This window comes from Struthio camelus, chromosome 15 (genome assembly GCF_040807025.1).
Source record: "Struthio camelus isolate bStrCam1 chromosome 15, bStrCam1.hap1, whole genome shotgun sequence".
In the NCBI taxonomy this organism is placed as follows: domain Eukaryota; kingdom Metazoa; phylum Chordata; class Aves; order Struthioniformes; family Struthionidae; genus Struthio; species Struthio camelus.
Window position 1 is genome coordinate 19,512,214 of NC_090956.1, and position 27,052 is coordinate 19,539,265.

Consider the following 27,052-nt stretch of genomic DNA (forward strand, 5'->3'; position numbering starts at 1 on the left):
GAGTTGATCTTAGAGCTCTGTCAAGCAGGTCACTTTCCCAACTCTCCCTTCTGCTAAATGAGGAATTGCTTGCTTTCTTTTCAAGGAAATTAATGCATAAAACTGCACACACCTTTCCTGGAGAGTAAAGGAAAAATATAGTATTCACAGTGGGCCAGGATTTGTGCTCCAAAATTGTTCCATACATAGAACCACCGACTGCCATAGCCTAGAGTAAGAATTTTTGCAAATGCTGAATAAAAACTAGCAGTTTTCTGAGAAAGAATTAATAGAAGCGCTGGAAATGGCATTAATTATATTAGTCTTATTGTCTACCAATAGCTGCTTTCAATCATTTTATATTCAATAGCATGCATCATCATGAATTGGTGATAGAGAAGAAAAAAGGTAGTGATACTGAAAGTTATATAGTTATAAATTAGAGCATATTTTAAAACTATTATGAAGTCACAGCTTCTTGAGCTAACATAAAATTATAGGATATGTGCACATCCTAAATTGAATCCTGGAGAATTTTGTACTGTTTATGTGCTAGTGGATTATCATTTGGGTAACACTATCTGGGGAAAGTACAAAACTCTATTTTCACAAGTTCCTACTCCAAACCCTATTCTTAACCCCAAGGAACCGGTATGGGGACGGTACAAGCCATTGTGTATTGGACATGTTCAGAGCCATGGTCACTTACTATTTGGGGAGCAGCTATGGAGGCACTGTAACCTCAGGTCCCCAGCCTCAGCCCTGTCTTCCTCAGTCCTGGAAAAGAGAATATAGAAGTAGCACTTTTAACAGAAACAAAAGCTGCTCCCAAATGTACAGAAATGGAAGGGTGAAAATCAATAAGAGTACAACATACCTGGCCTCCTCCATCTATAGCCAGCCAGGCCCATTATGGTGATCGTAATGGTCTCAGGAAGGACTTGGTTCCATTGGCTTTGCCCCTCTCAGGGAAAAGCTTATGTAAAGAGGCCATGGGGAATAGAAATGAGGGGCTCAGGGCTGCGTCTCTCCCATTCTTTCATTCTTCGTGATGAATCTAAGCGTCGGGGACTAACAGCATTGTACAGTACATGTGTGTTGGAAGTGGGTATGTTGCTAGTGCTACACCATTTAAATGCCAGTCCATGTAATTTTCCAGAAGGAACAGCTCTGCAGATAAACCTTCCTGTGTTGCAGAATAAAGTACAGAATAAATCCAAGGCAGAATGTTACACTCATCCTTGTGTGCTAATGAAAGGTGAATAATCAGATTTGAAATTCTTATTGATGTCCATATGGAAAGATACTGACGTCATAAATGGGAGGTACTGCAGCTCAACAGCTTAGAACCTGTTCGGATATCTAGGTGACCAAGGTGGACATCAGAGCAAAAGGTTGGTATGTCTTTGGAAAATATTGGCTATGATTATCTATGACTGGAAAATATTGTCTATGTCCTATATGAGTACAATGAAGTTATAAAAAAAAGAGGTAAGATTAAGGTACATTAGAGAAATGCTGTTGGGTCAGGAATAGTTCTGATTTATCATTTCTGCTATAGTTTTGGTTCTGATGTCTGTTTCCACCTGCTCCCAGCATTACAAAACTGAATTTTCAAGCCCTGAAGAGACATTTTGTCTGCACCGGTGTCAGTGGAAGTTTGAACTCAGTTCACACTAGAATTTTACCAGTAGCATCTGCCTGATGTTGAATTGGTTTCGCAGATCAGAGCAAGCACTCAGTCACCAAGATCAATGCAGTGAAATCAGCTGCAAGTGCCACAGCGAGTGTTGGTGGGCAACTGCAGGTTGGCATACATTGCGTTATGGATAAGTTAACTGTGGAAGGCTTAACCTTCCAGATTTGCTGGCTGAATTTGTATGTTGGGTTAACAGTGCCTAGTAAGTGAGATTTGCTTCACAGGGAGCAGAAGGCTGGATATCAGGCTGGAGAGAGGGCTATGCCATTCTCTAGGATTCCCTCTCCCACTGGTGCCAAGGTGGGCTGACCTCCTTCCCCCTCTCTACAGTGGCTGCAGTTCCAATGGGACTCAACTCCTCTGGCCTCCTCCAGCCTCTCCAGGCCTGGATGCATTTCCAAAAGCTGCTACTCCTCCTCTCATCGGCAGCAAAATAGTCAGTGGTTAATTTAGGTTGTTTCACATTACTGCAATAACTTGTCATTCCTTGCCCAGGCAGTGAGTAGCTCTCTCCACCCAGAGCTCACCTGAATTGATTTCCACCCTTTCCACCTGCTATGCCTGATCCTAGGCTCCAGTTCTCCCGTACTCTCATCCCAAGCCTCTATGTTTCATTGCTCCAGATCGTTCCCCCTGTAGCTACAATCCTCCTTGTTCCAGAAGCTGTGACAATTGCTCCAGAGCCTCCATCTGCCCACTAACATCTTCTGCCCTTCGCCCAGCTTACTGAATAAGGAAAGAGGAAGGTTTCCTTTCTTTATCTGAAATCTAAGTCCACCAGAGTCCTGGGAACAGGGAAGGAAGGTGGGGAGTGGCTGAAAGAGGTCTTTTGAGTATATAAAAAAAGTAGCAGAAGAAACTGGGGACCAACTTGGGGAAGGCATTCAGCACGAATAGCCTAGATGCACTATTCCCTATCTGAGCTGATGTGATAGTGTCATTGTAGCCAGCTGGTCTAAATACTGAGTGCAGTTCTTGTGTTATCCGTGTTCCTAATTATAACAGCAATAGGTTGGGCAGAGCTGCTAAAATTGCTGCATCTACTCTTGATTTCCATCTTGCCTTCCTTTCACTGCTTCTTTTTGAACCCCCAAACTAGGCAGTTGCACATAAGTGAAAAGTCACACAAAGAAAGCTGAAAATTTGGCAGTCCAGGTGCACTGAAGTTAGTGCTGCACTGGAAGGGTTACCTCTGTCCTTTGCTTGTGAGCTTTATTGTCCCATAACCTTACAGCTAAGCTTGTACAAGGTAGAGAAGAAAGTGAGGGAGATCAGGGCAGTTTCCTGATTCCCTGTCCTAGACCCCAGTGAAGAGCAGCTAAATCTCTGTGGCAGCAGGCCAAAGGGAGCGAGGCCCTGGAACTGCTAGCTGTGCTCTGCAGGGCATTACAGAAGGCAACTGCAGTAGAAGTGGGGAAGGTCCCAGCATGTTGACATTCCTCCAGCTGCCTGTTACATAGCGTATCAAATGAGAGAACATAGGACCTCCTCCTAACACGTCTGGAAGGGTCCTCAGAGGAAAGGAAGCAGAAGCCCATGTGGAATGATACCCCCTCTGCTAGCTGATGTGAACTGTGGACAATGGACCATGCTCAAGATAATATGGGGCAAGAACAACTTCATATGAAACAGAGCGGAAGGAGAGCTAGACAGCTATTATGAATTGAAACCTAATTAAACTGAAAATTGAAAAAGATGAGCAAAAATTATAGCAAAATATTTAGGCAAAGGGAAAACAGTAGAAAAAGGGCAGACAACAGATAATAGGACAAAGACCAGAAGCTGAGAATTTGCAGCACATTCTACTGATAGTTTTATAGAACGCTTAGTACATGAATAGTGCCTCCAAGTCTGTATCATCTACTTGTTCTACCTTGAGTTACTCTGAGAACAGAAGGGCTAAAATGTCCTCTGATTTTATGGTGTGAGCTACCTAGTATTTTTTGTCTGGACTTTTCAAAGTATACCAGGCCTGGGAGAGAAATAGCTGTTGAATATAGCCCCGTAAATCTTTCATTTTCAGCAGCTCTTTAAATAGTTATCCCAGTAATTAAAAACAGTAAAATGTTTAGCTGTGGAGAGACACAGTTTGCGTCTTTGTGGCTGCTTGTAGTCAGCGAATTAGGCCGTCTCTGTGTAAGCATGTAGTTTGCAACTTCATTGTGCTCTTGTGCGGACCTAAGTTTGGATAACCACATGAGCACTGTTCCAGGTAGAGTCAGACCAGGCTGTGGAGCAGCATCTGGGGTGTCCACATATGTTCATCCTATCTGAAAGGTCTTGCCTATGTTCATCACAGCTGAGGCCGTTCTTACAATGTGGAGATTGAACTTAACAAGCAGCAGTGTCCCATGAGGGATGTTTCCCCCACTTCAAGTCTATAAATAACTTTTTTTTTTTAACCTTTTACTTCAGGTTTAAATCTGAAAGAGGCAGACTGAGGTGACAGTAATGGAGACTGTGCGAGGCCCACATGCTAGGGGAGGGGATGGGGCGAGCTGATGGGGAGGGAGGGGGTCAGGACAGCAAGTCATGTGCTGATTTGGCTTGTCCTCAGCATGACCCCTCTGCACTGGTTGGTGGACAGGGCACACACTTTTGGAACTGGGAGCTTTCAAGGGGACATAACAGCTCTATCATCTAATACAGCTCTAATAAATCTTCATATGGGATCTTAAGGACTCTTCACGAGAAGGTGATGCAGTTATATGCCATTAAAATTAACTGAAATATAGTGATGCTACTTTTGACAAAGTACTTGCAGTATTAGTGATGTTTTACTATCAATATTTTTCATAAAAGAAATGTCATCTTCTCTGGGAGCAGGGACCTGGAGAAATATGTTCCAACAGAGAATTTCTGTGAGGCAAAATGGGGGCTAACTCCTTCCCTGTCTCTCAGAAGATAAACTGCAGCTGTGGAGAATAACGATAAAGCTTTAGCTTTCAACAAAAACATATTATTCTTAGAAAACTGCCCATTGCATGAAGTCTGTTCAGCACAGAGGCTAGCTGCACGTGTGCAAGGTGCTCCATGTGTACTCAGGTAGAGGAACATGCAGAGGTGGGAGCAGGGATGCGTGCAAAGCAACTGGAAGGAAGAGAGGCTGGAAGGATTTATTTATAGGATATGAGAAGGAACATGGAGGTGTAAGAGTAGGAGGAAATTTGAAGTATCCCTGGATATGTGTGCAGGAAGGAAGGCTAATCTAAGTTATTTTCTATTTGTGCAAAGGAAGGACAGAGACAGAGGAAACTGTGTGCTTGCTGGGACCGCTGGCACTTCGCTGGCGACATAAAGCTTATGAAAATACTGTGTTACTAATTGATGCTCCCAGGACCCTCTGCACTGGCAGAGAATACACAGGTCAAAGTAGTGAAGCTGATCGTGAATATGCCAACTAAAAAAAAAGGGCATGTAATGCTGCATAGCTTTAGATCTCTGGAATGATCCCATGGTAACGCTCTCTCTGGGCTCCTTGTTATGTGTTCAAATACAACAATTAAAATCATGTGAAATAAGAAAGTAAAGTCGTAATCACGAAGTGCATTAGTTGACAGCAAAGCTGAGCTCACATATCAACAACGTGCTAGTTAAAAATTTGGTAAGGATGTTGTAATTATCAGTACAGAGACGTAAGACCGTTGTAGCCGAAGTGTGTGTGCCGGGCGGTCTGTGGAGTGCTATGCTGAAGGATGAGCAGGGATGCAGCAGAGGCGTATTCTGCATGAGAGGTCTGAGAGATGCCAGCTCTGTGATGCGATCGTGGGCCTGAAGGGTACATATGTGATTCGGAGGTGCATATGTCCATGCACATATACATGGGGCAAACGTGTATTTTAGGCTCCCTGTATTAAGAGTAGCACTTCCATTTTGGAGGGGGCCCACTGAGGGAGTGTTTGGGTGTCTGCTGAAGCTGTTATATGTACATGGCGTGATTTCAGTTTGGGAACACCATGCGCTTGGGCTGTGTTTGCCGAGTGTCTGTGAAAGGGGTTGGAGGATGTGACCAACAGGTGAATTGTTTACACAGACTGAAAATGTGCAGAGAAGCTGGAAGGACAGAACAAAATATACAGGCCTGTGAGAAGGCAGGTAATGCAGACAAATGTATTAAAGACAGCGTGGCTCAGACCGTGTACAGAGGAATCACAAGGACCAGGCTGTTCTGTATGTATCTTGTCTAGTACGGAGCTAGTTTTGTGTGAGATGTATATATAGAAAAGGAGAGGTAAAAAGCATATTGTTTTTTACTGACCGAGGTGGGACTTGTATCTTGTCTAAGGCGTATGTGTTTAAATACCCTGTCAGTTGCATGGGTTTCTCCCCGGACACCTGAACAAGCCTTTGCTGCTGCATGCAACTTGTCTTTTTTTGTGGACCAAGATCAGCACTTGACCTGATTAGCTAGTGTGTTGGTGTGAAGGTCAGTGAGATTACAGCTACTGCAACGTGAATTTGATTGGAGACTGTGATGTGGTGTTGATCTATACGTATATAAAAATGGGAGAGTTTGAAGTGTCATATGGAGAGTGCAAGAGGAGTCAAAATCAGAACACACAAAACAAATGTGGAGAGATTGAGGATTACACTCTTCCATGCAATTAACATTCCTTGCTATTTGTTGTTCCAGAAAGGGTAATAGCGATACTTTATCAAGTTCCCTTAACTTTTCCCAATGTAACTCAATGTATTCTATTGCTTACGATTCTGACATTCTGTCATCTGCAATTCTGATTTCAATAATTCAGTTTACTGTCTTCCTGTCACTTACTGCTAATTTCCCCTGAGGCACATGCTGACCACTTCCCCCTCACTATGTATTTTTTTCCTACAAAGAATTTTTAAAAATCACTATTACATCTAAAAAGAAAATTAGGAAGATCACAGTCATTTGAATCCTTTCACTGATCATTCCAGAGTGTCTGAAGGGTAGAGTGAGAACTTGTACTTTGGTAGAGGAGTAACTGTAACAACAGGGACTATTAGTGAACGTTAGCTAACCAAAGCAAAGTAATAAGCATGGAAGGTCTCCATTTCTTCCTGCTCAGAACTCCTCATGTTTGCTATAGAAATGTCTTGTGACTCCAAATCTTCTCTCTCCTCTGAGCTTCCCCACCGCTCTCTTCCACCCTGAGAAACAGCCACATCTGTCAGCAGAACAAGAATGAATCGTCCTCCTGCCTTCTGCCCCCAAATTATCTTTGCGTTACTTCCAGCAATAGACTTTTGGTAAGCCTCCTCTCTGTACTTATCAGCTCTTCATTCTCCATGAAGGGGTAGGGAGAGTCTATCCACCCTTCCTTGTATCTGGGGTCAATTATTGGAGTGTCCTTCACATCCTGCAGTTTTAAGCAAAGCCTCAAGCTTCTCACCACAGGAAGGCAGCAAGTATCCCCGTGTAGCCACAGAGCGTAACAAAGAGGTTACACAGAGCTATCTCTAGCAGAACTCAGAAGAACATGCTTTCTAGCATGGCATATCTACATCCCACTTATTGAGCCACAGTGTTTTTCAGAAGGACCCTGCAAAGTCTGAGGTCTTTTCTATTCTGTTTATAGAGCAATTATTTCTTAGGCAATGTACTAGTTTATATGATACGATGTGTCAGCACTTTCCAGAGCAGCTGATGTGCGTCCTGTCTCTGTTGCCCATGTGTGTAACTGCTCCAGTAGCTCATGTCAAGGCCCGTTATACACCCCACCGAGACAAGGATAAGGTGTGCCTGACTCTGCATTTGGTAAAGGCAAGAAAAGAGAGCTGGGTGGTAACAGGAGGGGAGGAGTGCATGGATGCACAGGGCACAGAGCCTATTTGACAGTGGACTGACCAGCGTATTTTTAAGAGGGGAGAATACTTGACATGTGACTGATGGTTGCAGTGGGGAAACAGTATGGTAGAGATCACTGATGGTGTGTATGTGTATGGGCAATGATTTTTGTGTGTATAAGAGTGTGGGGAAGGGGAAGCATGTGTTAGGAAGGGGGTGGCTGGTGTATCATGGACCAAATATGGAAGGAGATTGGAGGCCAAATAGTGTGTGGGAGGCAAGTAATATGTATGAAGGGGAAGACCATTGCATATGCCAAGATGGTGTGTAGACAATGTGTGAGCCACGCTGGTTAGAGAGGATGGGCTTTGTGTGCATGGGGGAGTATGTATAAATCTATCTATACGTATCTATATATACACACACATATTTATATGCTGAAGGGCTGTGCAATTGTTTAAAGAAGGCATATTCAGGGATTTCCGGAATTTGTGAGTGGAGTGATGAAAAGCAATATCTAAACCAGGATTAGTGGTGTGGAAGAACAGGTAGAAGGGTGAAGAGCTTGATGTATGTGAAGAGGACAGTGGAAGGAAACAAACTCTGTGTGTGCGTGAGAGAGAGATGGATGAGCTATTTATGCTGAGGGGTAGAGGTTGTGAATGCTGATGGGTATGCTGGCATTTCTGGAGGATGTATTGGGCTTGCGGGGAAGCTTGTAAGAGTTCAGTGGGGTGAGCCCTGTGTTTGGTCCAGGGCTAGCTGTTCTGTGGGTACTGAGGTATACAGTTAGTATGATTTGTACGGTGGAGCATGTGTCCAGGATGAGCCATAGGAGCGGTGCATCTCTATGGAGGACTTTGATCACACCAAAGCAGAGGAGGAGGCACAATATGGGGCACTGGCTGTGCAGCAGGAGTGGGAAAATATCTGACGCATGTGGGTGATGTTCATATGTGTAGGGGGTGGATGGCAGGAGAGCATGACAGGAAATGTTTCTTCTCTGGAGGACAGGAAATACTTTATATGAAGTGGAGAAGAAAAATGCCAACAAGAAGTGTTTCTGGTTGTTCTGTTCTTTCCATGGTGATAAAAGAACTCTTTGGCCAAGGAAGGAGCTGAATATGGAACTCTCTGATGAGCGGCTATTGAGCCGTTGGCTATGAAGAGCCATCCAGCTCTGCAAATGTGTGACTGCGGGCAGGAATGGGCAGTGCGTGCAGGAAGGCAGCGTGGGCTGATTGGAGGGTGCATGGTATTGGGTAGTGTATGGGGTAGACAGAAAGTAGGGTGGGTAGCGTGTGATGGCGGCCTGTGTTTTTTAAAGGAGAGCTGGTCTGTGGAAGAGTGGTTCTGGGCCTTCAGGGCTCAGATAGGATTTCGACAGAATTTAAGATGCTGGTAGCAGTGCAGGTGACAGCGTGGGGGGTTTTCTGCAGAGGAGCATAGTAGTGCACAACACCGTATGAGCTGGAGGAACCCAGGAGGAGCCCAGGAGGGGTTGTAAGCGTGTGAGTATGGAAGATGGCAGCTCAGCTGTGGCTTGGTGGTGGCTGGAAACAGTATCAAAGCAGTGGTAGGATTATAGGGAGGTGCTCGTTACATATGCTGAGAAAGGATGGTTGTAACATTTGTTATACTCCTGTAATTTTCCCTGTCGAGAGAGGGAAAATCTGCTTGCTTTTGCAGCATAGTTCTTATGAAATGCTATGAATCAGACACATACTGTAAGGACTTGCCAGTCTTGTGTTTTAATGAGTATATAAGAAACGGCAGGCACTGGGACATCACAAAATTTAAGAAAACACAAATCAAATAGGAACTTTTGTGTTTCTCTTTAACACACATCTTCTCCAAGTATCTCAGAGACTTCACCCACATCTGCTGAAATGGGTGAGAGCCTGGATTTTCTGAGACTAGCAGAGTCCACAAAAGCCTCCACTGATCGAGAGACTGACTGCACTGACCTTTCTCTGAAGTACTTGATGGCTTCCTGGTCTAGGAAGTTCTGCTCTTCTCGAAAGCCCTGCTCAAAGATTTTGCGCTTGTGTCTGAACTCAATGACAGTCTTAGTGTAAGAGTTCAAGGTAGTAACGGAGGCCGCCATGCAGCAGGTGAAAGAACCCCATGCCAGACTGTGGAAAGAGAAACCAGCAGACAGAGCTGGGTTAAGACAGTAGCTCTATTTCTGGAGTCAAGAGATACACATACATAGGATGTGACCAGGCAGGTAAGTCAGCAGTGACAAACCCATTCTCCGTGTCTTACTTCGCATGACCTGTGGCACATGCTCAGCCATGCAGGCATGATGCTGTGCTAGGGGATTCCTGCTCTGCTTATGGGATTGGGCACAACTTTCATCCCACAGAGAACCATGTGGAAGAGCACTGACCTGAACACTTTGTGCACTCTGAGAGGAGAGTCTAAGACATCTTGATTCCCCTTTGAAATATTTCAGAGGCTTACAGACAAGTGCTGATATGTATAGAGCCGTAACAAATTTCTGGAAGTAGCTGCGCAGAGAAGTGTAATGCCTGGAGAGCCGGTCTTCTGGACCAGAGGAAGTTCTCCAGCACCCACAGGAGACTGGCTCTGTAATGGCACAACACTACTGCAGGGGTGTTTTCTGTTACGTTCTTTATGCCTTTATCAGACTACTATATATCCTTCTTTCCTGGTTCATGCACTTTTCTAGCAGTCTCAGTTTATCTAGTCTTTGAAAGCCTGATGAGAATAGAAAAGAACACTTTTGTTTCATGGAGAGATCCAATCCGAAGGCAATGCCATAAGTGCACATGTTGTGCCAGCTGATTGTAGTCAGCCAGTGGCAGGACAACTGCAGGTGCCAACTGGGAGCATGGAGAGGCAGAGGGAGAAGGAGAGTGGAAGTGCAAAAGTGACCATCCCAATGCCAGGCTGGAAATACAGCAAGTGTTGGCCTGGGTCTCAGACAGGCAAGGAGAATTTGGCTGGGAGCTGTTCCGCTCCCTGCTCCTGGGATGGCTTTCTCTCCTGGGTGCCTTCTGCCTTTCCTGTATACCTTTCCTCCAGCCTTTACCTCACTGACCTCACATTCAGACATGGCTGGGGGAAACCCACGGCTCCTAGGAGTTCAGGTGCTTTTTGAGCATAGGAGATGGCACAGGCAAGGCACTGAATCCCTCCTTTTCCTTGCAGGACTTATCTACGTTCAGTCTCCCCTTGCCATTATGTTCAGCCCTTCCGCTCCAGCTACACATAGTTCACAGGGTCTTCCTAACCAATTTGGATTAATTTAATCATCTGTGTCACCTACACACTTTACCTGCTCCTTTCTTACACCTTGTCTATAGCCAAATATAACAATGTTATGAATTATGCGGCACAGGAAAAATACAGCCACAGTAGCATTATCTTATAAATAAGAATTATAAATAGAGCTCTCAGCATGAACTGTTTTCCTATTCTGCAAACGTTTTGCAGGCAGGGAAGCAATTTCCCATTTCAAATTTAGACAAAATTTGAAAAAAAACCCACATCTTCGTGAACTGGAAAATCTGAAAAAGAAAAAAGGTTCAAGTAGACAGAAAGGGCTCATTTCAGATTTCAGTGTGGAGTCCTTTAGGGAATCCCATGGTGAGGAGATGCGTGGAAGCAGACCTTTCCAGAAATTTTTGAACCTGTTTGCCAGTTCTAATCAAATCAGAAGGAAGGGCAGTGAACCCTGTGATGATGAAGGTTTCCCATGGTTGGGTGGAGAAGTGGAAAGGAAACCTGTGGCTACATGTGAGCATGCAGCCACAGGAAAACCTAGCAAGGGACTTTGCACACAGTCTGTGGAAAAGCTGTAACTGCCCCTAGCGTTTCCAGCAGGGCTCATAATCAACATCAAGGGAAAAGCCACCTGAAACCACCTGCTTTGCTGTGCTCAGTTGATGCCTGGGGAATGACAGATGGAGAAAATTTTCTCTTGAAAGTTTCTAATCATTCTTAATCCTTAATGCAGAAATGCTGAAAGGTTCAGAGAAGGAAATACGGATTGAAAGGCTCTCAACATGACCTCGGGTCTTGTGTCTCATAATAATGAGACAATTGTGATTTATCTTTTTTAGATTTAATGGACCACAGTTAAATATAACTTATTTTTGAGGGTAAAGAGCACTGAGTTATAGCCTGCCTTAAGTGAAGATCTCTTTAACAGTGATGCCCCTCCATGCCAGCTGTGACCCAAATGTGGTGGGCCTTTATCTATACTGCCTCTAATAACAGTGCTCAGAGCTAGGCTCAAGTTCCTCTGTGGCTCAGATCGCTCAAGTTTTTGCATTTGTAATTTCTAGGGAGGCAAAACTTCAACTTCAGTTGATCCTCACAACGACTGAGACTCCCCACCTGGAGAATCGCCTGGCTCACTCCAGGCTTATGCCGGAGGGCAGACCAAGATCTAGGCCTTAACTCTAGATAACTCTATAACCTGAGTTATCTAAGCAAATCACAAGCAGCCATCTCTTATGTTGAAGAGAGGAATAATTATCATTCCCATTCAGCAGAGGGGAAATAGAGTCACAGAAAACAATAGTTTTTTTCCATTGTCACATAGGAAACTGATAATCTGGATCTCCACTCATGCCCCCTGGCCCTTGGCCATGAGTAAATTGTTCCCTGGCACCACTCTTCAGCAGTGTTTAAATTCTCCTTGCTCCTACAGGTCGTTTAGTAGGAGGCTGCAATGATACTTTTTACAGGAGGCTGTGAATAGCACTGATGTTTACAGTACTGATAGAGGGATATTTAAATCTCATGCTTCAAGGCATCACCTGGATCCAGAGGGAGCAGGAGGAAATACCTACAAGTGCAGAGTTCCCAAGCTCGCTCAGGCCGTATGAGCACTTATTTTCGTCTTCCTTCAGACAGATGTTCAGTTTGGGCAATGCCAGGGGCAGTTGCAGTTCTCTAGTCTACATGGCAGTGATGGTTCAGTGTTAGCTGGAAGGAAGAAGCCTTGTTGTTGCAGTGCATGCGTTTCAGACTTTCCTTTGCCTGGTCTACTACCAATCACTGGCATGGCATGAGGAAGCCCATGGCCTTCCTCAGGTGCTGAGCCCAAGTGCAGGCTGAAAATGCTGCTGCTCTTCATATCTGTCACAGGGGGATAGTGACTAAGCTGCTGTTTGCTCAGCGGCCAGCCTCCTGCATTGGCAGGTGTGTTGCCTTGAAGGGCAAGAGTATTAGGGGAGGAAGAGAGGTTACTAAATCTGAGAAGTTGCCTTGTAATAGCAAGAGCTTGGGTGGAGGCTGGAGCTTTAACTAGGGTCAACAGCTTTAGCTGTTTAGCTGGAGCTTTAATAGCCACTGCAAGGAGTGAAGCTGAGGCTCCACTTCAGGGATGTGCAAAGAACTGAGGCTGCCCCCACATATTCACCTGCTCATGGATATCTCCAGCATCTGCCACAGTGAGGCTTAACCCAGGGTCAGCCCTGATCTTTAAACCAAACCTCTCCATACCCTGGCTCTGGCTGTCCAGGGGCAGCTGCAGGCAGGAAATGCACCTGAAATGCGGTCCTGTCCCTGAAATGCTCTGGGACAAATCTGTAGCTAGGACAGAAAGCAGTGCTGGGTGCTGTCACAACAGGATGGGATTTGGCTTCTCAATAACCATCTTCAAATGTGTGTAGGGTCAATGGGCCCAGGGTGGGCTCATAGCACCATACAGCACACATGAGCCTTTGGTGCCTCTTCTGGGACATGGGGTCTCTTGTCTTGCACAAGATAAAGGAGAATAATCTGTTGAGTGCTTTATCACACTAGACATTTAACACCATTCTGAATTTTAAGTATTTTAGTAAATTAATTATAAAATAGATTACCAAAGACAAATACATAGATAATACTCATTATTTTTTAACTACGTTAATGAATATACAATTAGTATCATTATAAAATAGTTATAAAAATGTCTTTAAGTATTCTAAATATATGAACATACTATATCTATGTTTGTCATATGCAATAAATATTTATTATTAATAAACAAAAATAACTATATTATAAATCTAATATAATGTTTTGTGATATGTTACTAAAATGTTAACAACTCCTCCCATAAAGCACAGCGTAGTGAAGGGTGAAAGAGAAACTAATGATCCCCTGCAGCACTGTGCATAAGAAGTATTTGTATTCCTTTATTAGTGTTTCTAAAGATTGTTGTCTCTGCTTTGAGATGGAATTAAAATAATACAGAATATTCAGAAATGAAAAGAAAGAAAGAAACTGTTTTCCCCAGCCATCCAAGGAGTTTGATGTCTCTAGAGGGCTATGAATGTTATTTGAGATGCAGGCATTTCTGTTCTCCACAGTCTTCTATTCTTGTTACACTTCTTGTAAAGTTGGAAACAATAAAACCCACCTGATGTATCTTGGCCAAATTATTTCTATATGATTTTCAGAATATAACTGGAAAAGTTAAAACAAAACAAAACAAAAAAAGAACCTCTCTCCAAAATGTCTTGTCTGGTTTCCCAAGACTTCTCCCCATGATTCACAGGGAAGTATCTTGGTACCTTCCTCTGCAGTTGTGTTAAAAATCTCAGTGTAAGGTTAAACTGAGACATTAATTAAAAGCAAAAAAAGCTAAGTCTCTGAAATGTCATGGCAATTATGTACCTAAATTGAACTTTAATGAGAGTGTTCAATCTGTGTTGGTAATTGTGGCTGCTGTTTATTTACAAATGCTATGTACCTGCTGATATGCACAGCTGCTGCTGCACAATTACTGAAAACTGTCCTCTCACACCTCAACAGTTCTACGTCCATGGTGGGTTTTGGCTGCTAGCATTCTGGCAGCTGGAAATTCACATGCATGTTCCTGGAAATTTGAGATGATACGTACAATTGCCCAACAGATTGATGGGACAACTCAAAAGTGAAAAGGTATTAACTGATAGTGACACTTACCAGAAGGACCATCCATAGTCCCACGAATGTGGTCTCCAGTCCTCTGGCCCAAGGCTGACTGTCACTTGGAAAACTTGAGTATACATCATGTGTGCCACCATCCCCAAGAGACCTGAGGAGCAGGAATTATAATAGGATTTTTTGTGCTAATGTTTTTTATAGTTCTTGAGAAAGCTGCTGCTGGAAATGCTTTGAAAGCTCCATTGAAGGGTTGTTGCACTTTTTATGCCTTCTATTCTCCTGTGGAGGAGAGAGCTGCATGGGCAGAGGAAAGGTATGACTGAGAGCTTGTTATTTTACATCATACTGAATTCTCATTTGAGAGAATAGTTAAAGAAAGAAAATCTTTGAAGAAAATGTTGCACAATAAGCATCACTACCTACTTTGCTGCTGCAAACCAAGGCTACACCACCCACAAGATATTTCATTTGGCCCATCTCAAGCAGGCCCCAGATAAGGAGACAGACTTCTGAAGGCAATACTATTGATCGTACAGTGTTGAAGACACTTGCATTTGCACCATTATGTTTTGCTGAGATAATTACAACTGGGTGAAGATAAGACAATGTATGAGTCAGTCTACTGACTATGATATTAAAGAACCTCACAGCATGGTTCTGTTATAAAATGGTGCTATTGGCAGTTTGGCAGAGTAGGAATGGGTTGCAGTTAGATCACAGGATAGGCTGAATTTGCTCTGCCACTGAGCTGACCAGTACGGTGCTTCAGCTCAAGCAGAAAAACCTGCCTTTATTTTTAGAACTAGACATCTATCTGAGGGAAATCAAAACTCGCTTTTCAAGAAGCGATGGCCAGAAGCAGCTCTGATACTTGGAGAATTTTCTAGCTACAATAGCTAGGGATGTGTCCCTGTTAGTAACTGGATGGTTCAGAATGATGACACTAGCTGAGCTCAGGAAAGGCATGGGTTCAGACACTTAGCTCAACAGCAGAGCAGGATCATCCAGGTCCCAAATAGATCTTGGGCCTACAGATGCCAGAGAACCCCTTAGGCTGCAAAATGGCTCAAGGCACTTTGAAACTCTGATATTCTGCAGCAGTGGGGTATGGTGTCGGCCCATACATTCCACTTTGCACATTAACTGAGGTCACCACTCACTCCTGTCTCTTACTATCCACTCTGCTCTACAGGGACCCTTCCTCCATGTGAAAGATCCTCATTTGCTCTCCCGAGACCCAAATTTTGGCTCTTGACTCCTGTTTACTTCCAGAGCCTAATGAACCTCATTTGTCTCACCACGCATGTGGATGATTCAGGGCAATTCTGCGGGAGGGAAGTCAGGGAATGTCATGTTAGTGTTGTGGGTATGTTAAGCAGGACCTTCAGCAAGACAAATATCATATGTGATACAAATAACTGCAGAGGCTGAAAGAGGATATTTTATTACAAGAAACTGCAGTGATTTGCTCAGCTGCTTTGTGTTGATGTGACACACTGGGAAGTTAGGAGGTGGAAAGCAGCAATTCACATTGGCAGAAATGAGATATTGGCAGGGTGGGCGGCCTAATGGGAGCACAGCAACCTGGTACGCACCTTGCTTGTTTCTGGCTATATTTAATTTCCAGAATTCATTGGGAGCTTGCAGTACTTTTAAAATCGGGATATTTTTCTCCAGTTGACAGTTACAGCATTGATGTTAAAGTCTGTGGATTGCTGTTCATATACCTACTGTCAGTAACTTTTCAACCTTGATAAAACATTACAGACAGACCACCCTGAGACATGTCATAGTCACTCACAGCCATCAGGAGGTCTGACACAGCCAAGACTACCTTCTGCAAAGCAGTTCCTTTATATCATGCAAAACCTTAATGGGGGTTTCGTCAATGTTCAAACCTTTCACTTGAAGGGACTGTGTGGGAGTCCAGGATGACAGTCCATTGATATGGGTGAGTAGGAGGTCATCAGCAAGTACTGCTCTAACACAGGGACCAAGATGCAACTGTGCCATTTATTTCTTTTTCTGCCTAATGGGAGGAGGGTCGGAGGAGGACATTTATCTGGCTGTGGTGACAACAGCACATTATGCAATGTATAAGCTACAGAGCTTCATACATGTCTTTTTTTTTTGATTATGCTGCTTCACGCACTTTTGGTTTGTTCTTGTTGCCACTCATAGATTTGGTTTATTTTACACATACCTTGCCAACTTCTCCATGTAGATATCCTATGATATTTTATATTGCATTTTTAATGTTCATATTTTGGATAAAATCACAGAATCACAGAATCGTTTAGGTTGGAAGGGACCTCTGGAGAACATCTAGTCCAACCTCCCTGCTCCAGCAGGGTCACCTAGCGCATATTGCCCAGGATCACATCCAGATGGGTTTTGAATATCTCCAGGGAAGGAGACTCCACTACCTCTCTGGGCAACCTGTTCCAATGCTCTGTCACCCTCACAGTGAAAAAGTTTTTTCTCAGGTTCAGATGGAACTTCCTGTGGTTCAGTTTCTGCCCGTTGCCTCTTGTCCTGTTGCTGGGCACCACGGAGAAGAGGCTGGCCTCATCCTCTTGACACTCCCCCTTCAGATACTTGTACACGTTGATGAGATCCCCTCTCAATCTTCTCTTCTCCAGGCTGAACAGGCCCAGCTCTTGCAGTCTTTCTTCCTAGGAGAGGTGCTCCAGCCCTCTAATCATCTTGGTAGCCCTCCGCTGGACTCTCTCCAGGAGTGCCATGTCTCTCTTGGACTGGGGAGCCCAGAACTGGACACAGTACTCCAGGGGAGGCCTCCCCAGGGCTGAGGAGAGGGGCAGGATCACCTCCCTCCACCTGCTGGCAACACTCCACCTAATGCAGCCTAATGCACCCCAGGAGACCATTGGCCTTCTTGGCCACAAGGGCACACTGCTGCCTCATGCTTAACTTGTTGAACACCAGGACCCCCAGGTCCTCCTCTGCAGAGCTGCCCTCCAGCAGGTCAACCCCCAACCTGTACTGGTGCATGGGATTATTCCTGCCTAGGTGCAGGACCCTACACTTGCCTTTGTTGAACTTCATGAGGTTCCTCTCGGCCCAGCTCTCCAGCCTGTCCAGGTCCCTCGGAATGGCAGCACAGTCTTCTGGTGTGTTAGCCTCTCCCCCCAGTTTAGTATCATCAGCAAACTTGCTGAGGGTGCACTCTGTCCCTTCCTCCAGGTCATTGAGGAATATATTGAACAAGACTGGACCCAGCACTGACCCCTGGGGGACACCACTAGCCACAGGCCTCCAACTAGACTCTGCGCCATTTACCACAACCCTCTGAGCTCGGCCATCCAGCCAGTTCTCAAGCCACCTCACTGTCCACTCATCTAGTCCACACTTCCTGAGCTTCCCTAGGAGGATGTGATGGGAGACAGTGTCCAAAGCCTGGCTGAAGTCCAGGGAGACAACATCCACTGCTCTCTCCTCAGCTACCCAGCCAGTCATTCCGTCACAGAAGGCTATCAGCTTGGTCAAGCATGATTTCCCTTTGGTGAAGCCATGCTGACTATTCCTGATCACCTTCTTGTCTTCCACATGCTTAGTGATGACCTCCAGGAGGAGCTGTTCCATCACCTTTCCAGGGATGGAGGTGAGGCTGACGGGCCTGTACTTCCCTGGCTCCTCCTTCTTGCCCTTTTGGAAGACTGGGGTGACATTGGCTTTCTTCCAGTCCTCAGGCACCTCTCCTGATCTCCAGGACCTTTCCAAGAGGATGGAGGGTGGCCTAGCGATAACATCCGCCAGCTCCCTCAGCACTCGTGGGTGCATCCCATCGGGGCCCATGGATTTAGGGATGTCCAGTTTGGACAAAAGATCTCTAACCTGATCCTCCTCCACCAAGGGAGAGTCTTCCTTTCTCCAGACTTCCTCTCTTGTCTCCAAGGTCTGGAATTCCTGAGGACTGGCCTTAGCAGTGAAGACTGAAGCAAAGGCAGCATTCAATAACTCTGCCTTCTCTGTATCCTTCGTCACCAGGGCACCCGCCCCATTCAGCAGCAGGCCCACGTTTTCCCTAGTCTTCCTTTTGCTATTGATGTATTTGAAGAAGCCCTTCTTGTTGTCCTTGACATCCCTTGCCAGATTTAATTCCAACTGGGCCTTAGCCTTCCTTGTCGCTTCCCTGCACACTCTGACAACAGCCCTGTATTCCTCCCAAGTGGCCTGTCCCCTTTTCCACATTCTGTGTACTTCCTTCTTCTGTTGGAGTTTGGCCAGGAGTTCCTTGCTCATCCATGCAGGTCTCCTGCCCACTTTGCTGGGCTTCTTACTCATAGGGATGCACTGCTCTTGAGCCTGGAGGAGGTGATGCTTGAATATTAACCAGCTCTCCTGGACCCCTCTTCCTTCTAGGGCCCTACCCCATGAGATTCCTCCAAGTAGGTCCCTGAAGAGGCCAAAGTCAGCTCTCCTGAAGTCCAGTGTTGCAATCCTACTCATTGCCCTGCTCCCTCCTCGTAGGATCCTGAACTCCACCATCTCATGGTCGCTGCAGCCAAGGCTGCCCCCAACCTTCCCATCTCCCACTAGACCTTCTTTGTTTGTTAGTACAAGGTCTAGCATTGCACCTCTCCTCGTTGGCATCTCCACGACCTGAGTCAAGAAATTATCATCAATCCTCTGCAGGAACCTCTTTGACTGTTTGTGCCTAGCTGTGCTGTCTTCCCAGCAGATGTCAGGGTGGTTGAAGTCTCCCATGAGAACCAAGGCCTGTGATTGTGAGGCTACTTCCAGCTGTCGGTACAAGGCCTCATCGATGACTTCCTCCTGGTCAGGTGGCCTGTAGTAGACCCCCACAACAGTGTCACCCACGTTAGCCTGCCCTTTGATCCTTACCCATAGGCTCTCAACTTGCTCTTCATCCACCCCGAGGCAGAGCTCCATACATTCTAGTTGCTCCCTCACATAAAGGGCAACTCCACCACCTTGCCTTCCTGGCCTGTCTTTCCTAAAAGGCACATAGCCATCCATGACAGCATCCCAGTCATGTGAACTATCCCACCATGTCTCTGTCACTGCAATGAGATCATGGCCCTGTGACCGCACACAGATCTCTAACTCTTCCTGCTTATTCCCCATGCTGCACGCATTGGTGTACAGGCATTTCAGAGAGCCAGTCAAGCATGCAAGCTTCCCAGGAGAGGTGCAAGAGAAGCCTCCATAGCCATGTGCCATGCTGTCTCCCCTGGCTGTATGCACCCGCTGGAGGCCTCCTGACTTGAGCGGTGTTTTACTGACTCTCCTGCCACTATACCACTCCCCTTCCCCCATCTTGCCTAGTTCAAAGCCCTCCGTACCAGGCTGTCCAGTCTTTATGACCTGTCTTTAACAGAAATGAACAAATGAAGTATTTACAAGACGATCCTTTCTTGCAACCTGCTGTTTAAGGGCTGGACAAATGAGACAAAATGCCTGTATGCTCACCCACCTGGACTCCAGGGCAATGGATGTTTGTGGTACCTTGCAAATGGAAAATCTGACAAAACGGTGGGACTGGAGTGACTGGTGCGGAAGTGCAGACCGTATGGATTTTTTTTGAGATCATTAGACTTGCAGGACCAGAGCTGTTTCTAAGTCCCAGTAATGGGAAACCTTAAGGGACTAGTTTTGGAAAAGACAATGTATTTTGAAGCATTTTTGGAAAAGTTTCCTAAAAATATTACTTATGGAATATATCACATGAGTTAAATATAAACATTACTATTTTGTTTTTTTTCCCATTAGTTTTAAGAGGTTAAGAAACAAGAATGCATGAACATAATGTTAGGATAAATTTTCCTCAGCTTAAATGTTTTAGCACTTTTAGCAGCAAACTCCAGGATGACATGACTTTAATACTCATGTCATTTACCTGGTATGTTGCTGAAACACATGAAATTTTGTCTGAACATAAGGAAAAAATTTTGACTGTGAGGGTGACTGAGCACTGGAACAGGTTGCTCAGAGAGGTTGTGAAGTCTCCATCCTTGGAGATATTCAAATGCTGTCTGGGCATGGCCCTGGGCAACCTGCTCTAGGTGACTGCTTGAGCAGAGGGGTTGGACTAGACGATCTTTAAAGGCCCTTTCCAACCTCAACCATTCTGTGATTCTGTTCTGTGATCATTTTTTCCAGGTACATCCTAAGCCAGAAGTTTTCTGCATTCCAAATTTAGGCTACTTAAGAATTAAAACCACAAAGTAGAGTTGCCAGTGCAGAGAAGCAGCATGTTTTTTTCCAGAATTTTGGAATTAGAATAAGCAGAACTGCTTGTCCAAAAACCTTTCACTTGTAAAAATAATGAGAAAAATGGAAACAAAAAGAAATTTGTTTTAAATAAAATTTTTAATTTTTTCAGGTTTGGAAAAAGTGAAATCTTTTCTAAAATTAGTCTTCTTTCCTTCCTCTGATATTTTTGTCACTGAAAATAACACATAGCATTTATTTTATTGCTTCTTCCTATTTTTCCATCCCTGTACCCTGTAAAATTTTAAAATTTATATTTTGAATCTGATGTCATTTTATTTGTAAAAGAGGAAGGAAAAAAGAAAGACCAAAAGATGTTTGAAAGAAAACGTTATAATTCTTGCAAAGCTTTAAAATTGCAATTAATGGAAATAAAATGGAAAGAATTACCTGAATGCTGAAGAATTCCATGTTGTCTGGTTTTGAAAATTGAACTGAAATGGCATTTTTTTATCCAAACAACATCTAGAGATGAAAAATACGCTTTGGCCATTTTTAACCAGAATTTTTTGTCCTCTCAGATCCACTTCTGATCTAAGTTTTAGACCACAAATTGCACTGTGCAGTTTGAATCAATCCCTGAGAACAGAAACTTCTCCACAGAAATGAGTACCGCATGCAATAATCTCTCTTGGCTTGAAATGCAGCAGGATAAAACGCACTTGCTCTCTTTTACTGCAGAAGCCCTTCCTGCCAGAGAAGTCTGTGCAGGAGCACTCACAAAGGACAGCTGTTGCTGGCTGCTTCTGTAATTCCTGGGAAGCTGCTCGCTGAACTATGGAGTTTTCAGTCGGCTCAGAAGTGAAAAGACCCTTAACTACATCGTTATAGTTGATAACTCCCTTTAGAGAAGTGAGTTCCTTAAATTTATACACTGAAGGACCCCCAAGCAGAGACCAAGCATGAAAATAGCCTGAAACAGTTGCTCTGAAAGATGTACATGTCCCACTTTACTCTGAGGGTTGCTGCTAAGTGTAATTACTAGAACCCTTTTCATTCCCAACTTTGCTAATGAACAAGACGGACTTCTTTTTTTTCGTTTGCAGTATCAAGCCTTCATATTTTCTTAAGATTAACATGGCAAAAAGAATTTTCAGTACTATATGTTTTTCACTTCCTATGGGCTAACCAGTGTGATGTTGCTGAAAAAAGGAGGCTTAGGGAGGCTGTGGTTGTGGGTGGGGGGCTAATTACTGCATTGTCATTGTGAATTCAGGACTCTCTATTTCTGGTTCTCCCTGGCAAGAGTCAACTTCTTTATTATGCTGGCCTTGCTCCAAACTTGTAGTGAAAATGGGATGGCTAAATGTGGATAAGGGAGTCTTGTAGTCCTGTATTTTTATTTTTTCAAAGTTTTAAAATCCATTTTTTTCTGGTTCCTAGGGCAACAAGAAAAGGGAAGGCTCATACCTGAAAGCACAGTGAAGACAGCAGCAAAGGCATTTAACTTGAGCCCATCTATCACACTGCTTGAATGAAAGAGCTCTAGGCACATAAGGCTGAATCCGACGACTAACAGCATGATGTATAACACCTCAGATACTACTGACAGCCACAGGACACCTGCAACATAGAAGAGCAGCAACCAGTCACTTATTCGGTGAAAATAAATTGGGAAATCTGTAATATATAGCAGTAGTTGGCTATTTAGACAGTTCAAACTTAGCAAACAACCACCCAAACTCTCTGGAGAAATAGAATAAGTGGTAAAGAAATGTGTGAAGAATTGAAGGTTGGTAAAAGTACTGGAGAAAGAGAAAGCTGTTGCCTAGGATCCCAGCTTGCCTAAAGACTTCCTCATTGTGTATATATATGTATTTGATCATCTTGGCTCCTGTGACCCAAAACATGGGACACAGGGTGTTCTCTGCTATGTCATGGTTTAGATGAGCAGAATTTACCATACGTGATGGTGATGGCACATGTTACCCTGCAGTATGTGGGCTGATGAGAGATGGAAAGGTTTGGACTCCTTTTCACAAGGCTATTGAAAGCAAATGCTTTCAGTGCAGGTTTTAAAATGCGTACCAGACTTGGGCATCAAGTACCAGAGCCCTGTTCCAGGAAACTCTCTTTCCTAGAAGCTAGTGTCCTGCAGAATGACTGTTCTGACTTGGGGTATTTGGATCCGCTGCACAGATCTCTACTGCTGGGGCCAGTAGACAAACTGCCAGAAGACCAGTGCATTGGAGCCAGTTATTTATGACATACTCAGTGAAAGAACCGCAGATAGAAATTTTGGCTGCCTTCTGCACCATCAACCCCCAGATATAATCTTATAGAGGAAGGGAAAAGCTGCTGTGCCCCATTGGACCCTCAAGTTCTGTAGGACTTTGGAGACATGCACAGGTAAGTGGTTCTGGCAGTGTTTTCGTAAAATGTCAGGCTGAGATTAGTGCATCCACTGCAGATGTTACGTTTGGACCTTCCAGCCCAAAGCCTCTAGCATGATCTGCTGAATCTTTTAAAGTCACAAAGCCATGGGGTAAATTTGAGAGGATGGTAGCAGATGACAATATTAAATCCCTGCCAGTTTTCCAGTAGTTGTTTCAAAACAAGAATCTGCCGGCATTCTTTAATATGTTTGCTAACCTGATTGCGAGAGAATTCACCTAGAAACAATGAGCAGTGATGGAAAATGTCAGTCTAAGTAGTTGAAACATGGAAAGTTTAAGCATCTGAAGACAATGGCTTATATGAGAAAATTATAGTCTGTAACCATAGAGATTGCTACAGACTCCACTTTATATTAGTATATTCTCTCCTAACTGTAATAGCATGTGTGTGATAATGACTGTAGCTGAGCTTATCAAATAAGGTATGCAGCTTCACTGTTATCACAGTGTTCAAATCTCCTCTTAGCGACCGGGAAGATCCCAACTCACATTTTGTTTGAGAATGTGTCTTTGTAATTTCATCTGTTAATATACGCTATTACTTGCTGCCGCTAGATCTGACCTTTTGAGTTTTAAAGCAGCGCTACAGAGATGGCAATAAATAACCCTTTTAATTTCTTACTGTGACTTTATGTGTAATATTGCATTTGTCAACAGCAAACAGCTGTTTATCTCATCACTATTAGTCAGTTTGGTGTCAGAGCAACTGGCAAGCTTTTCTGAAAAGAAGAATGAGACACTGACAGCAAGGGTATTCTGAGATGCAGCAGGATTAAGGAGGGATTTCATCTAATTTCCTCAAAAACAAAAGTTTCTATGACAAGAAAATGATGAAATTCTTTGAATTGGAAAGGCTTCTCCTTAGATTATCTAAGCCTGACCTATAAACTGAAGCAGCAGAGAGCTCTAATTAGTCCTAATTCGTAAATGTCCAACCCCACCTGGAAAGAGTGATGTACAACATATCTGTTGAGATGTTTATTTATTGTCCTGATTCAAATCTTGAGGTAGGATGACTGCTGATGTCTACACACCAGGGTATTGCTGTAGTAGTGACTGCCGTTCAACGTTATGATGTGACTCTGTCCTCTACTTCCCTGGGTATGAAATCCATCCCCTTGTTTCAGTCTCTTTCCTTGCAAGACTTCTTTGTTCTTTTCCACTTTCCCTACGTGCATCCCCACATGACCCCTACCCTTACCCCCCTGAGACTAATGCGTCTCTAATGATCATATGCATGCAGTTGCTCTGATCTCCTCCAGCACCTTTCCAGGACATGAGGCATAATGCATTTTAATTGCGCAGAATGGTGCTGAAAATGGTGTTGCAGAGCACAGCATCCTAAAGCATCACTGTAGTGTCTGTGCGTACTAATTCTGGTAACACAGGTATGTGTAATTTCAATACTGAGAGTGTTAAATAGGTTGTTCATCATGAATTTCTTCCTGGCATTGTCATGGAAAATATTGATTTAGTCTCTTATGTGATTTTTATGAGCATCTGGTTGTCTTTAATCCAAGCATTTATAGGCACATTTTACCTTGGCTTTTCTGAAGTTATGGTAGTGATTTTGAAGGAATAAAAAGTAGGAGTTTCAGACTTGTTTTCCAGTGTTTCTATCTTCATCCATCTTCTGATAGATTATTGGGTCCTGATGTGACAAGAGGATTCCAGAGTCTGTCCTATATGAATGCCTGTTACTGAGTTAGGGATGCAAGAAACACAGCAGAGCAGAGTAATCCACTCAAGAACTCTAATAGGTGCTTCAGTCTGCTTTGCATCTCCTGTCAAAGTCTCTGGCCTGCTTCCAGATTAAATGCAGATTGGAGAACTGGTACTGCAGGAATAATGGAAGAGGCCTCGAGACCAGGTCCTGATGTTCAGCGTTGTTTGAAGTTGACTTCTAAAGTAAACACGATTCATTTCTGAACAGAAGCTTTTCCTAAAATGCCATGCTCATTTGAAAGTCAGACCTAGATTTATTTGGTAAATAAAATATGCCACCTGTGCTCAGTTTTGGTCCGAGTTGTAAACAGTGAAAAATACTAACTTCACTTTCAAAGTTCTGGTGATTCTTTTTGGTCTATCGCTCTTCAACTTGATTGCTACTGCTTCTTCCTCACCTATCAGTGCAAAAAGGCCATCAGCTTCCAAAACCCTTCTCCCTGAACAATGAACTACAGTTGTCATTCATTCACCTTACAGTGGCTTGTGAATGTTTTAGGTTGACTAACGAAACCAAGAGCTTGCACTTTTCTAAGTTTCCAGAATGTCTGCTGTACGCATAGACAGTTCATTGGTATTTGTATGTCACTACCAAGCTTCAAGAATGCACTGTGAAATAAATAATCTAATGCAGTTAACAAGAAGTAGCAAGGAAAGGTGAATTTTAACGTAAATGTCATCAAAAAGACCTCAAAGCTAATTGCTTCAAGAGGTTAGGAAAGTTAATGGGGGCTGAGACTTGTGGGGATTTCTTTGAGTTGGCTCATGGGGTTTGTTCGTGTACATCAGCTGTATACAAGTTTTGTCTGTTGCTCACCTATGAAATGGTGCTTAAAGCTGGATGCTGTCGATGCAAGTGTAGTGTGTTTGAGAAATGACAGGAAGCTGGTGAGATGCACAGCACATTCCTGTGAAAAGGCCCAGCTTAACATATCCAGAAGCAGAGCAAGTGAAACACCTCAACAGTGTAGCCCACAGCCCATCTTTCCAATTTATTTACACGCTTCTGCATTAGACAATCATTTGATAAAATGGACAAAAGGCCTGTGACAGTAGCCCTTGGACTTCATTGTCCTCTCCACTGCTTTCCCTCTTCATTTGTGGATTTCACACTTAAGTTTGGAAAGTTACCCTTGGCATCTCATTTCTTTCCTTCCCGTACCATCCAGACTGGAGTGTAGTTTGGAGATTCCATCGCTTTCTTATGATTGTGGGAGGTTTTGTTTCAGAGCTGTTCAGTCTGCCTCATTCCCACTGAGCAAGGATCTGTATTATGCAAGAGATGAGCCTCCTCTCTCTCTCTCTCTCTCTCTCCCCCTCTCTTTGCACTCTGGTTAACTCATGGATTTGGCGGGGGAAGTATATTGAAAGGGTTTCTTTTTCTTTTTCTGAGTAGTCTGAACACTTCAGCTTCTGCAGCCCCTGAACAAGGCGGGGATGTTTTCTTGAGTTACTACTCTTAAGCCCATCAAGGAAACCTGCCCTTCATTTGACCATTCATTGGCTTCCATGACCATCCTCCCTGATGCCTATGCAAAAAATTGCTAACCAGTTAAACCCTTCCTAGCCTTTAATAGTGTCACCATAAATTCCCCTCAGAAGCAATCTCCCTACAGTCTGGCACATGCCGCGTGAGTCTAGACCATACCCAAAGAGTAAACATAAACTTTGCTGAGACATCTTCAACTACTCTAGAGCCTTGAAAAGCCCTGGATTCACTTCTTGGAATGAAATACACACAGAGCAAACTCAGATAATTGATAAACAACCAATTTTCAATAGAAGGTGGAGATTTTTCATGCAAGTCACTCCATCTCTCTGTTCTGAAACAGCTTCCAAGGATGATGCTAGGCAAAAAATGCCCACAACCCTACCAGATACCAAAAATTATGGATTCCAAAAAGTTACTAGCTTTAGGGAGCGTGATACTCTCTACCACTATTCCAAGAAGGAATAAACTCTTTGTTTCCCTCTTTCTACTTTGTTGTAACCACTTCACCAACCTCACCCTACCCTCAACCAGCTAGGTCCTTCTGATGAAGCAGCTGACACAAATTTAATTGAACTCAGAACAGTTGGTCTCAACTTCATGTATAGCAATGAAGTTTCCAGCTTTTGTTTCAAATCAGAAAAAGGAAGTGTGTGCAAGAGTTTTCTTAGTTTTTCCCATGATGCTAACTGGCCTAATAAAAGATTTTGCCAAACCTCGCCTTGTCTGTGTCTTCTAGATTTTGGAACATAAGGGCTTTTCTGAATTTGAGCCAATGCTCTTTAGGGGAGAGAACATCTCTTTGCTATGTGGTGGCATAGTGCTCAGTGATGTGACACTCTTGTTCA

At 43.9% G+C, this 27,052-nt stretch overlaps 1 protein-coding gene across 3 annotated transcripts in view; it reads right to left on the reverse strand.

The window, feature by feature from the left end:
* GSG1L (GSG1 like) overlaps positions 1-27,052 on the reverse strand; it is an 84,694-nt gene that overhangs the window by 16,513 nt on the left and 41,129 nt on the right. The window contains exons 3-6 of one of the 3 annotated variants that reach the window (XM_009674657.2): positions 22,005-22,157; positions 14,379-14,490; positions 9,416-9,583; positions 689-756 (exon numbers count right to left, since the gene is read on the reverse strand). In XM_009674657.2, the coding sequence (XP_009672952.2) occupies positions 689-756; positions 9,416-9,583; positions 14,379-14,490; positions 22,005-22,157 (501 nt within the window). The remainder of the gene's footprint in view (positions 1-688; positions 757-9,415; positions 9,584-14,378; positions 14,491-22,004; positions 22,158-27,052) is intronic. The other 2 variants (XM_009674656.2, XM_068908742.1) reach the window with 2 other exon arrangements.